A 14656-nucleotide genomic window follows, 5' to 3' on the forward strand; every position below is an offset into this window, starting at 1 on the left:
ATAAATTAGTTTACAGTAAGGTCCATTCCTAGCATGCACATGTTTTCTTTAACAGATGAAGCAAGTTGAAGGCTTTAATAAAATAAGTCATAAATGTCATTCTCTACAGGAAAACTAAAAATAGAGGAGTGGCATATCTAGTATTTGTAAGTTCCCCCTGTCCTCCCCTATACTAAAGCAAGATAAATATACAGTAATTTGAATTAAGACATTTGATAAGACATTTATGTGAAAATATGATTTAGAGTTTGACATTTTATTGGTAGTTGAGGTCTTAGTTCTGAAGGAATTATGTGCGATCCTCCTTGTCCCCCTCATATCAGCTGAGCACTGTGGAAAAAACACCCATTCTAGCACTCATGAGACAGAGCATCCCAACAGCCAGGGACTGTAGAGAAGCATGAGAGCTGGAAACTACTATGATTACATAGAAGTCTACTGCAGTATAAAGATAAGAGTTACTGTTTTCTTCATTGTATATAGCTCTCTGAATTTCTCTTTATCTTGCTTCATTCTTGTGGTTTTATTGGAGTGGTGCTATCAGCTGCTGTACAAATGTGAATGAGCTAAATATGCATGAGAGGAGGTCTTTGATTTTTCCATTTGCTTTGCTTTTATTCATGTAACTGTTTACCCAAAATGGTCTGATTGTATCTAGGCACCAAGAGTGCTATAAACAAGATCATTAAATCAATGATTTGGGTAATCCCACATCTCTTTGATATGTATATTGATGCTATTCTTTTTAACTGTATGCATTAACATGGTAAATCCCATGAAATGTATGGTCTTCCTTATTGCTAAATTAGAACAAAACTAAGCTTTTGCCATTTTTTAGAATCAAGTCATTCATGGCACAACACCTTATAGAGTTACACATGTATTTTACATGCAATGTTCTTGTAAGTTTAATTTCTCATTCCTTGCCATTGTTTCCAAGATGTAATAAACTAAGTTTTAAAACTAGGTGTGATAAAGGGTGAGTACAAATCATCAGCAAAATTACCCTTGGTTTTTCCTGCTATTTGTTTTGGCATACACTGTGAAATGCTTAGGAAAATTATCATTAATAAGAATTGATCTGCAGTAGCTTTATTTAGCCCCAGCTTCCTATGAGAGCTTACAGTCAGATAAAAACCCCCACAAATCACTGCTGGTTTTGTGGTGCTAAAGCCTACCTAAAGGAACAGATGAGTAATTTCAGACCTATAAGTGGAACGGAGGGCATAGCTGAAGGGAAAAAAAAGTCAAATTGGAAAAGATGATTGATGAAAAAAGAGAGATTTGATCAAGGGATCCATTCAGTTTGTAACCTGTGAATTTAGCTGTAGCAGAGACAAGTTGCTCAGGTCATCATCTGGTAGATGCAGGAGAGACTGAGCCAGCAATCCTGCCTGCCAGACCAGAGGGATATGCTCACTCTGCTCCTGGGATCACAGAGGGGAGTATTTAGAGGAATATAATGGGGAGGAATTATCAGTGTTACTTTAGAGCTTGAAATAGCTGTCTGAGGTCAAAGGCACAGCAGATTCATTGGTAAGTTCTGGGGAACAAATTTGGAAAGGGTTCTTGAAAGGAGTTAGTTTTCAGAGGTCTGTGTCAAATGGGAGTTATTTCTGGACAGTTACCTAAGATGTAAGGTGGTTAAAGTGTGTTTGGTTGCACCCAATTACCAAAGACCCTTGGAAATGAGCATAAAGTGCTTTATAGAGAAGGGCTAGATTAAGTCTGGCATTATTCAAATGCAGAGACTAAGGTTGAGGATGAATGGGCCATAAATAATTGAGATGTGGTGCGCAGACTGTGTTCTCATTAAGAATCCCCCCTGCTGCTGTGTGGCCCTTCCTCACACTGCTACAATAAACTTAATAAAATGGGGAATTGGGGGTGTTGGATGCCATGATTTGCTCTGATTTTTAAATGCCAATTTTGCTTTGCATTGGTTTTATTCCAAAGAAGAATGAATTGTCATTCTGTTAAACTATATTGAATAGAGTGTGGTTCATTTTCACTAGGCAATTGTCAGATCTCATGTCTCAAAATCCTTACATATTTTTTATTTTGTCTCAAGTTGTGTATAATGATGTAGTAGCATTTCACTTCTTCAAAATGTCTGCCTGTTTGGACTAAGAACAGCTCTGTGTTCTTACAAAAGTAAAGAACAAGGGTTTTTGGTTTGATTTTTTTTACTATTTAGCATTTTACTGTTAGTTACAGTCTTTTTCACTTAGAAACTTCAAGACTTGAAAAAGATGTTGTATACGTTGTGAATTTACTAATGCTTCTCTGTGCTGCCAACAGACATTGATGAATGCACATCTAACCCATGCTCTAATGGAGACTGTGTCAACACACCTGGTTCCTATTACTGCAAGTGCCACACAGGTTTCCAAAGAACTCCAACCAAGCAAGCTTGCATTGGTAAGAAAATTTACTTCATATCTACTGACATTGCAGATGTTCTGACCCTTTATGTCAGATCCCATTGGAGTTCAGAAAGTACTTAGCAGTGTGATTTCAGTAAACCCAAACAGTTGCTGTATTAATTGGAGCTCTAGTTCTCAGCTAACATACCATTTGTTCTGGGTTTTTTTAACATTTATCCATTATTCTGAAAAACCTGTCACTTGATCAGGGAATTCCTTAGCTGGGAGTTCTACAAAACTATTTGTACGACCGGTGTATACTTATGTATGTACACACGCACATGAATGTGTGAGTAGCTTTTTAAAGATACTCGTAATTGCTGAGCACTGCAAAACACAACATTTATTGTACAAGTCTTTCTTATATCTGATGAAATTAGAATAAATTCTTAACCATCATTGGATTTTTTTTTCTAAGTAATATTTAAATAACATGCCAGTATTTTTCAAAGCAGTAATTGTCACTATATAAATATTTTTATTTTACAGTAACTCTCTGATTGTGGGTTTGGGTTTTTTGTTGTTAGATATAGATGAATGCATCCAGAATGGTGTTCTTTGTAAAAATGGCCGCTGTGTAAACACTGATGGAAGTTTCCAGTGTATTTGCAATGCTGGGTTTGAACTGACTACAGATGGAAAAAATTGTGTGGGTAAGAACTCTTCTAAATAACAGGACAGGCATTAGCTTGGTCATTCTAGAAACTGTACTTCATATTACAATTGAGAATCATGAAGGATTAACTTTTTTGAAATAATATGTGACCTGAGGTGAACTTATACCCCCTTAATTCAAATAGTTATTGTGCAGAACTGCATGTTTGGAGAGAAAATCTGAAGTAATTTTATTTCAGAGGCTGCATCTCTCCTCAAGAGTTCTGGGTAACTCAGTGCCGGGAATAAGATTTTTCCCTAAGCTTCATAGAAAGTGCTCCATGTACCAGCACTGCTGAAGAAATAACTGGTTTTAATTTTGACTATACTGTGTAAAAAAAAATAATTCCTAGACAAATAACAAGTTCTTAATTCTGTCAGGCGATTGAAGCTTTTTATCATTTCATGTGAGAAGGAAAGATACACCCTCTTCTTCCATACACAGTCCGCTGAAACATGGAAAGTGACTGATCAGAACAGGGAAAAAAAAAAATCTGTTTTGTCTGTAGAGTGAATACTGTTCAGATGCTTCATCAGAGTTAAGAGTAGAATTTAATATTCAGGTGAAAGTATATGTCACATCGGTCCTGATTGTTTATATTTACTGCATCATCTTCTGGAAGGTGAGGAACTATGAGCAGTTTTCTTCACAATATTTTGCAGACCATGATGAGTGTACCACTACAAACATGTGTTTAAATGGGATGTGCATAAATGAAGATGGCAGTTTTAAATGCATCTGCAAACCAGGATTTGTTCTGGCTCCAAATGGGCGTTACTGCACTGGTATGTACAACTGAGAAGTAATGCATTAAGGCAATCTTGTTTGAAAATGTCTTTTCCTGTCCATTCATTCATGCAAGAATTGCGACCTTGTCAAATGGATTTAATAATCATACTAATACTTTACTAACTCGTTACAGGAGATTACTTAAGCTGCCTGGAGTAGAAATAGGTCTTTAACTTGCAGAAAGAAATAAATGAATTACTTAATAGTACTGTGAAAGCTACAACAGATGATAAACAACTTTGAGAGAAGTCTTGGAGCATTGTAAATGCAGCAAAATATGCAGGCCATTCATGAAATGTTAAAGTGAGCATCAGTATGGCAAGTTCAAAAGATTTTACATTGGTGAATACACACAAGTATGTTTTCCACAGCATTATTCTGGCAATTCTGAGTGCATAAGTCATAAGACATTGTATTTGCCACATAACATTAAAAACTTTTTAAAGTGAGGTCATTGAAATCTTAGATTAACATTTTAAGATTTTTAGTCTGTTTTAGCATTAGTTTAAGCAAACCAATGGAAGATACTTGCTGCAAGTAAAAGGAGGTTTGGGCCTGAGTTATTTTTAGTAAGTACAAAATCATCTAAATCGTTTGTTCTCTGATTTGAAGTTGAAGTATTTCTATTAACTGTGGCTTTCTTAATATATGTACATATATTAATATAATATGCATGCAGCTGGCCTGTTGACTTTGATAGAAATTGATAGAAATTAATGACCACTGAAAAGTTTTTTGAAATTAGAATTTATCATCCTATAGATACTCCTTGATTAGTGCTTCCTTAACCACATGTTAAAACGAAGTTATAGTATCATGAAATAGACAAGGGGAAGATATATCATTAATTTTGCATAATGTAGAGTCTTAAGTGCCTCTAATCCTACATTTCTTCTGGATTTTTTGTGATTTTTTTTTTCTTTTTTTAATGTGCAGCTGGCATTTTTATTTAGTGTAATTCCAAAATGGGATTTTTATTAGAAACAAACAAGGATACGTTGATGATTCATCGGCTATCATAAAGTAATTTGGTAATGTTCTAAAAATATTAATTGTAATCTTGCTTAAAGACAGCTAATTGCATTGCCTCCTATTAGATATTGATGAATGTCAGACACCAGGAATTTGCATGAATGGTCATTGTATAAATACTGAAGGATCCTTTCAGTGTGAGTGTCCACCTGGCTTGGCTGTTGGAGTTGATGGTCGTGTGTGTGTAGGTAAGTGTAAATTATTTTTTTTTCATTAAAAAGCAAGTGGAATTATCAGGTTGTCAAATTAAAGGAATGCATCAGATGGCATTCTTACAGATAATGTTGACATCAAACCACACAGGATCTGTTCCAGCATAAATCTGGAGTATTTGTGCTTTGTTTTGCTATGTGTTTGTGTTCATGCATGTGCATGTGCATGTATGTATTTGTATTTATGTTCAGTTGTGCATCATCCACTCCAAATCATTAAACAGCTACATATTTCAGTTGCAGCACTGATATTTGTCAACTCCCCCCTTTTCAATTCTTTAATCTGAAAATATTTTATTTTTCTTGTATCATGGTGTTCAAAAACCTTGAGCAGGAGAAATAGTGAAAACTGGATAGACTTGATTCTGTGAACATAAATATCACTATTAAGAACTATTAGGAATTTTTGCACAATGCAATCCCCTGTACCTAGTGTTAAAAGACAAGTAGCTTAAATTCCTCTTTGGCAGCTTCACTTTTGTTATATGGCCTTGTGCACTAGATGCTACTGGTTACAGGGCTGCTGTGGGACTGGTATTAGATCAGGCCAGCTGGTTATGTCATAACCTCAGAACTTGTACTGAGCTGTGGCTGAAGCTTTGTGCAATGTTGTTGGCTCTCTGCTGAGACACTTAAATTATAATTCAGTTTGTAGTTCACATCTATCCAAAGCTATAGCCATACAGGATAAAATCACAGTTTTATTTTACCCTGGTTATTTTGCAGAACCATACCTCAAAGTCTTTCATGAGCATTGTATGATTTGAGCATTGGAAAAGGTCAACCACCTTGACCACAAGTATGGTGGCGATAACATGTACAGCTGTTGAAGTGCTACACCACAACATTTAGGAGTCTAGAAATACTATTCTCTGGGAAACCGTGGATGGAGAAACATGGTTCTTATGGAAACAGATACATGGTTACAGCAGCATCAATGCTAAACTCTGATCCGAGACATAAGTTCTGAATTTAGTAACCAAAGGTTGATCAAGCTATAGATGAGAGTAGTGTAGGTTCATCAGTAAGGTCCATACTCAGAACTGTTGTGACATGGGGAACCTGAGCTTGGTGAGGTGCTTATAGCCTCTGGACAAAGTAATGCCTGTCCTTCTGTCGTGGTTTAACCCCAGCCGGCAACTTGGACCCCCGCAGCCGCTCGCTCACTCCCCCTCCTTTTCCTTCCTCCCCCCGCTCCCGGAGGGATGGGGAGGAGAATCGAAGGAATGTAACTCCCACGGGTTGAGATAACAGCTCTCCAGTAACTAAGGTATAATACAAACCACTACTGCTACCAATAATAATGATAAGAGGAATAACAAGGGAAAAGGACACAACCGCTCACCACCCGCCGACCAATACCCAGCCCGACCCGAGCAGTGATCTGGGCCTTCCGGATGACTCCCCCCAGTTTCTATACTGGGCATGACGTGCGGTGGTATGGAATCCCCCTTTGGCCAGTTTGGGTCAGGTGTCCTGCCTCTGCTTCCTCCTGGCTTCCCCTCCTCCCTGGCAGAGCATGAGACTGAGAAAGTCCTTGGTCAGAGTAAACATTACTTAGCAACAACTAAAAACATCGGTGTTATCAGCGTTGTTCCCAGACTGAAAGTCAAAACCACAGCGCTGCACCAGCTACTAAGAAGGAGAAAAAATGACTGCTGTAGGTGAACCCAGGACACCTTCTCATCTTTGGTATCAGCATGGGAAGCACAGCCCGGGAGAACATTCCTCCTATCACATGATCACTATTTTGGTTCTGAGGGAGCAGCTTGGTTCTTCATCCTGCACAGGCTTTGTGAACCACTGACTGTGTAGATAAGACTGTTTTCTTATAAATAATTAGGCAATCCTCCCCAGAGTCCCTGTGCTGCTTCTATGAAAACATTGCCTTATGTGGGAAAGCTCTCTTCCTATGCTGGGCAGTTGCTCAGTACATCTGTAGCTTCCTCCAGCTGCTTCCTACACTTCACATGTTTGAAGACTTTCCTACAGAGAATTTCTTTCAGTTTCCAGTCTTTCCTCCCCCTGCAGTTTCTCTCAGTGCTGTTTCCTTTCCTCGAATTGCTTCTCCATTCTACTCCCAGACACATAAGAAAGGGGAAGCTTTCACTCCTGTGAGAAGGCCTTTTATTCATGGCAGAGCATGGCCGAATGGCATCTGGACTAGGAGAGGATGTGATGCAACTAATTATTTTGCGGAGTAAAGGAACAGACATTTCTTGTGCAAAAATTCTTGATTGTTATCAAGCATAGTAATCTTTTCCTGCTGTGAAGTGCAAGCAAATTGTATTGGCTTCACCTAGACTGTTGGCAAGGAATAAGCATGAAATCTGAGACACATTTAACCATGCTCTAGAACTATTTGTTCCATGGGATACCAATAGCAAGAGAAAACATCTATGTACAGGCAATCCTGTTTTATAGTAGCCAGCTTACAACACTCAGAGAGCAGGCAGTAAGGCATTGCCAGCTCTTATTTGGATTGGCACAGGATATGCAACATTCACTGTAAGATTTTTCATGCAGCTTCTCTTCATTGGTTTTGGGGTCATCTTTTAAGTAGGTGTCTGGATTCCCTCACACCATACTCAGTTTCTGAGTGCCCTCAGGCTCATGTCCAGGCCGTAAGGTATGGTAGTTTTACAGGGAGATTGACAACGAGCATAAATAAAAGCCATGTTCTAGCCCAGTGCCAGTTTACGTATAAGCCTATTAAGATAGCCATGTCACATAAATGCTGGTCTGAACAATCTGCTGAAATTGCACTTCTGTTCAGAATTTGTGAAAACAGTAGGAGGCTATGCTCCTCCTTTTGGAAATAGGTAGCCTCCAGTATTACCAGCCCTGGGCTGCTGGTGAGTTATCATACATGGGGAGCGATTTTGGAAGTAAATAAATATCTACATGTCCAGGTTGTGGTTGTAGTACCTCACAAAGGGAGAAAATAGTTACTATGGGCTGATTCAAGCCATTGTGTGTTTCTTGTTGGGATACGTGTTGATGGAATTACAAAGCTGCTCTCGTTGTTTGGGTTATCTTTGCTTGGTCCTATGGAATGCTCTTAAATTTGCTCACAATATGCTAGTCTAGGTGGTTTTGATGTGCTCTGGACACAGCTCCAGGAGCTATTTTGAGGACTGGCCTTGATGCCATCAGGATTATTGTAGCAGGTCAATGCAGGTGTAGCCAACATAACCATTTTGTTGAACAAATTTTTAAATTTTTTTGGCTCTCACTGACATAGTCTGCATACATTTCACTCGCAGCCTAAGAAAATAAATTATTTTTTTGCTTGCCCTTTCTCAGATACTCACATGCGTAGCACATGCTATGGAGCCATTAAAAAAGGAGCATGTGTCCGTCCTTTTCCTGGTGCTGTGACAAAATCTGAATGTTGCTGTGCTAATCCTGACTATGGTTTTGGAGAGCCATGTCACCCCTGCCCTGCTAAAAACTCAGGTAAAATTTTATGTTTCTTTGAACACTACAGTGAACATACAGACTTAAAAAACTCATATTCAGATCAGGTTTTTCCTTTATTTGGCTGTAAGTAGTAATACTTTAAAGAGAATACTCAGAGTTGTCTGATGAATCTGTAAACTTTGTAGTCAGATCAATCCAGTTTGAAAGAGCAGCCTATATTAATTTTAGAAATCTATGCTACATTTGAATCAGTTCTCCAGATAAAACTGATACTCAGTAAAAAATAATCTCTTGAATATAGAACAGAGATGATGTGTCTTGGACAGTATTTCCATTCAGTGATTTCTGAGATAGCAGGAAAGTATTTAGAAGAAATAAAGTAAAACTGGCACTGTGGTTGAAAGCAGTAACTTAAGGACACAGTACTATCAAGACTATAATGAAATCTTGTAAAGTGTTTAATTCTTGTTACCAAATTTTGAGTTTGTACATATGTGAAAGTACAGGGTGGAATGCTACTTGACATATTTAGCTATATTATCTATTAATATTATCTATTAATTATTTGATGTGAACATTGGCATTTTATTAGTTACATTGTAGAAAAATTATTTTGAAAGAAATCGGGTGGGTTTGGGTTAGGATTAAAGAAGATGAAACACTGGAAATAACATTTTCTTTTTTCCCCAACACTTCTTTGCTTCGATGGAGTAGCTGAATTCCATGGCCTGTGTAGCAGCGGAATAGGTATTACTGTGGATGGACGAGGTATGTTGCACATTTTCTTTAATACATATCATTCAAGGTTAAAAAAAAATAAAATATATTTTTCTTTGCCATGCTGAAGTGGAGGTTTTTTGCCTCAAGATTAGTATGTCGACTTCAGTATCTATACTGTCAAATACAGTAATTAAATTTTGTTTAAAGAAAAATCCAGAATTCTCTACAGCACTGGATTTTGCCTGACCCTGACAAGAAAGAATCAACCATTTTAAAGGTTTGGCCTACAATTTCTTTTTCTTAGAATACGCATAAAACAGTTCACCCTCATTTGGAGAATGACAGGAGCCACTTACATTTGCAGTTGACTATCAGTCAGCCATAGTCAGGATAGTAATAGAACAATTTTCCACTTAAGATCCAGTGTTCCCTATGTGGACCTTTTCCATGGAGAGATCTTTTCTCTAGTGAGTTAGAGTTGGAAGGGAGCTTACTAAAAAAGATCCTTCTAAAAAAAGTCCTGAAAGTGAGTACTTGCATTTAGTACTGGGAACTGTAAAGCTCCAGCTCCCTTTTTAGTACCTCAGAGAGAGGAATATTAAAATAACTGAGCCAGGCCTGAAGTAGGGGCAATGCAGGCTGCAGCTGCCAAGTAAGTAGAGCACATTGAAGAAGGAGTGATGGAACACAGTGTTATGATTTATTGCTAGATAGTTCCCTGATGAGTTAATAAAGTTGCAGCCAAATTAAAGTTGATACTGTACATTTACAATTTCAAGGCATTTAATTTGTGTAGCTTTTATCCTTCCCATCATTAAAGCTCCAATTCAGGTCAGCATGAACATCGTTATACTTAGTAACAGCCTACATAACTTTTAAAAATAGTATTATAATAAAAGAAATTCTGTTTCTGTTTAGTACTGTAAGTATGTATGCATAGTTTTTTCTTCTGTATGAGCTCATTGCTTAACACATTGCCAAATTTACAAGTAATTTGAAATCCACAGAGTTTGTAAATTTTCTTAGTTTTCAGTGAAATATAAAAGGTCCATCTGAAGAATCTCTAAATCTCACAGAAAAATAATGGCAGTATACTGTACAAACAGCATCCTACCATGAGAATTTGCATGTAGTCTGTTGGAGAAGTTATATGTTTTTTTGGATACATGAGAAATACAGTTTTTCACTAAAAACATAAAACTAACTGTCGTCTCCAACAACTGCATGATAAAGTCTACAATTTCTCAGGGATTCATGTCTCAGCTAAAGTCTGTCTTTGTTTAGTTTTTTTAAGAAAACTCTAGTATTTTCCATACATCTTGTGCAGTGACCTTACATACAGTTTTCTTTGTTGCTACTCCTGTTACTGCTTATACCAAGGGTCTTTGTTTGCCAATTCCGTTTCCTAAAGGAGAGGAATTCTGATCCCACATTCAATCCCTAATAAAAATTCTGTTGTGTTCCTCATGAATTCTTATTATCAAGATTGAATGGGAATGCACTCACTCTTTATCAGTGAAGCTCTTGTCATAGAGATTTTGTTTGACTTTTTGTTGATGATACATAGTTTGTTAATTCAGCTGCAGTCCAAAACCACATGCCTAGTCCTCTCATTCAGCTTGTGATTAACAAATGCAAAACCTTCGTGTCTTCGTGTGAGAAATCTGGACATACGTGAGGACAGATATGTTGCAATCTGATTCAATATAGAAAGTAACACGAAGGACTGGACCTTATGAAATCATGAATTTGATACAAAGCAATAGAGTCATGAAATTGTGGGGCTTGTCCCAACGATACAAACAAGTTCAGTAAACTACAGGAAACTTTTTGCTGAAAATTAAAAACATAAAGCTGAATTATTATGCTGATTCCTATTTTCTTGTGAAATTTTCAGATGTCTCATAGCTTTGACTTTAATCGAGGAATAGCATGATTTTTCCAAATGTATACCTGAGTGTATGTAAATCATGATTTAAACTGCATTATGATTAAAAAGGAAATGTCCTTTATAAAAAGTTGAGCAATACAAGTATAAACCAAGCTTTTCATGAAGTCACAGCTAGGCCAGCACCCCTACTGTTCTTTCCAGGGTTTGGAAAGGGAACTATTTAAAGTAATGGGCTTACCGTATGGGAAGAAATAATGTTGAAAAATCCTCTTTTCCTCAGAGGGAAAAAAAAATTAAAACTAGCCTGCTCCTGTTCTTATAAGAATATTTTGGAATTTTCCAACAACAGCAGAAATTCTATATGGGACTGTAAATTCAGGGAATATATCTCATTTATCATTCTATTCTGTCAATCCAAGAAAAAATCTGTATTTCCAACAAGTGCTGTAGTTTCTGTAAGACTGAGTATATGCATCATTTCTGTATTAGGAAAAGTATTTGTGTCACCTAATAATGTATAACTTCTTACCTAATTTAAACCACAGTCACTGAGTGCATAGGAGAGATATTTTGCATCAAGGTATTCTTATAAACACATAGGCCCCTATTGATACAGGTTGGAAAAGACATCTGGAGGTCATCCAGCCTAACCTTCTGCTCAGAACAGGGGTAACTTCAAAGGTGAATCAGGTTTCTTAAGGTCTTGCTCAATAAAGTTTGTAAAATCTCCAAGGATGGTGTTCCCATAGCCTCTCTGGACAGCTTGCTCTAGTGCATAACTATTCCCATGAGGAAGAATTATTTTCCTGGTGTTCAGTTAAAATTTCCCCTGTTGTAACTGTTGCTACTTTTCCTGCCATTGTGAACCTCAAAGAAATTCTGGCTCCATCTTTTCTGTGACCATCTATTGAGATCACAGAACTGCTGTTGATGTCCCTCTCATCTTCCCTCTTGCTTGCTAAACAAGTCTATTCCCTCAGCCCCTTCTCATACATTAGGCACTGATCCTGCTAGGGGACATCAGTCACCCTGACATCTGCTGGAAAAACAGCAAGGCAAGCTGTATGTAGTCCAGGAAATTCTGGGAGAGCACTGAGGATAATTTCATCATCCAGGTGACAGACAGCCTAACCAGAAGAGAAGCATTACTGGACCTGTTCCATATCAGCACAGATGAACTAGTTACAGAAGTCAAGACTGGTGGCAGTCTGGGCTGCAGTGATCATGCCCTAGTGGAACTTATGATCTTTAGGGTATGGGCAAGGTGAAGAGTAAAGCCAGGACCCTGAATTTTAGGAGAGCAAGCTTTGAGTTGTTTAAGGAGCTAGTGGATGGGAAACTGCCCTTAGGGAGACAGGAGCAGAACAGAGCTGTCAGCTTTTTAAGGACATTTTCCTTTGATCACAAGAGCTGTCAGTTCCCACGTGTAAGAAATCAGGCAAGAAGAGAGGAGACCAGCATGGCTGAGTGAAGACCTCCTGGTCAAACTAAGTGTAAGAATGAAATGCATGGGCAGTGGAACCAGGGGTATGTATCCTGGGAAGAATACAGGGACACTGCCCAGATGTATAGGCATGGGATCAGAGAAGCTAGGGCACAGCTGGAGCTGAGTTTGGCAAGGACTGTGAAGAATATGACAAGCTTCTACAGGTACGTTGGTCAGAAAAGGACAATTACAAGAAAATGTATGCAGACACGCACAAACATGATAAATAAGACAGGAGAAATAGTGATTAACAACATGGAGAAGGCTGAGGTACTTAACAGTTGGTTTTTTCCCTGAGTTTTCACTGGTAATCACTCTTCCCGTATCTCTCAAGTGTTGAACATAAAGGGAGGGACTGGGGGCACGAAGTCCTTTCCATCATCAGAAAAGATCAGGCTCAAGACCACACAAGGAACCTGAACATACACAAGTCTATGGGGCCTGGTGAGGTGCACCTGAGGGAGCTGGCAGATACAGTTGCTAAGCCACTCTGCATCATATTTGACGCCAAGAAAGTCCCAAGTGAGTGCATTAAAGGGACTATCACACCCAGTTTTAAAATGGGGTAAAAAGGAGGACCCTGGAAACTGCTGGGCATTCAGTCTCGCCTCAGCACATGATAAAATCATGGAACTTATCCTCCTGTTATGTCAAAACATGAAAGAGGTGATTAGAGACAGCCAACATGGCTTCACCAAGGGCAAATCATGCTTAACTAATCTAATGGCCTTCTACAACAGAGTGATTGCACCAGTGGACAAGGGAAGATCTGTAAGGCCTTTGATGCAGTCTCCCACAGCATTCTTCTGTCTTTACTAAATTGGAGATAGATGGGTTTGATGCATAGGCTGTTCGATAGCTAATGAACTGGCTGCATGGTCATGTGCAAAGAATTATGGTCAATAACTCAATGGCCCAGAGGAAACCAGTAACAAGTGGTGTCCCTTAAGGGTCCATACTGGGACAAGTACTGTTTAATGTCTTCATCAAAGACACACATAGATTGAGCAGGTTTGCACATGACACCAAGCTGAGTGGTGCAGTTGATTTGCTAGAAGCAAGAGAGAGATCTTGGCAGGCTTGAGGAGTGGGACCATGTGAACTTCATGGAGTGGCCCAAAACTGTTCACAGTATTCCAGGTTTGGCTTTACTAGTATTGAATAGAGGGAAACAATCACTTCTTTTAGCCTTCTGGCTGCACCCTGCTATATCCTTGCTCTGAACGATACTCTCAACATCCAGTAAGTTAGATGTTCACATCTATCACAGGATTATGCTTTTCATATCTTTCAGTATCTGGTTATTTTATGTGTTGTGTTAATACAGATATTAATGAGTGTGCATTGGATCCTGATATTTGCTCCAATGGAATTTGTGAAAACTTACGTGGCAGCTATCGTTGTAACTGTAACAGTGGCTATGAGCCTGATCTTTCTGGAAGGAATTGTGTGGGTAAGTTAACTTGCTCGATTATTTTTTTTTATTATTGTTTAATAATTCATCACTATATTGATGCTAATTTGAATTGACAGAATTTAGGTTGCAGGACTTCTACTTCTTGTAGCTACAATAAAATACAAAAAATCTCTAATGAAAATGCTAATATTCTTACTAATTTTTTTTTTTTTCCTATTTGATGTGGCATATTGCTGTTTGGAGAGTGTAAGCAGGAAATATCATTGCAGGTTAGGAATTAATTTTCTCAAAACCATGGATCAGTTTGTGTATTTTAATGTACAGCATTTGTCAAGACCACCTAAAATGTCAATTTATGTTTTTTTCCCGTTTAATGTGCTTGATGTCCTGGTCTTAATGATTGGTGTTTTTTTAATACAGTAGATCTTGGGAGGGGATGTACATATGTGTACTCTTGGGATGTCTGCCATACATGAACTGTAAAATTTAGGTTTTAATGCCCATATTCATTTCATGGATAACAAAAATGATTTTTGCCCATAAGCCAGAACAGTAATCTAACACATTGTTTTTGTGTGTTAAAAAAAAAAATAGGCCTTCATGAA

At 38.0% G+C, this 14656-nt stretch overlaps 1 protein-coding gene across 1 annotated transcript in view; it reads left to right on the forward strand.

Moving 5' to 3' along the window:
* Nucleotides 1-14656, forward strand: part of LOC104413817 (fibrillin-2-like) — a gene marked incomplete at both ends in the record, with an annotated part of 42511 nt that overhangs the window by 13002 nt on the left and 14853 nt on the right. Inside the window, 5 exons of the mRNA XM_010024920.1 lie at nt 2302-2421; nt 2954-3079; nt 3744-3866; nt 4968-5090; nt 13962-14087. Of these exons, the coding sequence (XP_010023222.1) occupies nt 2302-2421; nt 2954-3079; nt 3744-3866; nt 4968-5090; nt 13962-14087 (618 nt within the window). The remainder of the gene's footprint in view (nt 1-2301; nt 2422-2953; nt 3080-3743; nt 3867-4967; nt 5091-13961; nt 14088-14656) is intronic.

Source organism: Nestor notabilis, unplaced genomic scaffold (assembly GCF_000696875.1).
Source record: "Nestor notabilis isolate BGI_N333 unplaced genomic scaffold, ASM69687v1 scaffold14002, whole genome shotgun sequence".
NCBI lineage: Eukaryota > Metazoa > Chordata > Aves > Psittaciformes > Psittacidae > Nestor > Nestor notabilis.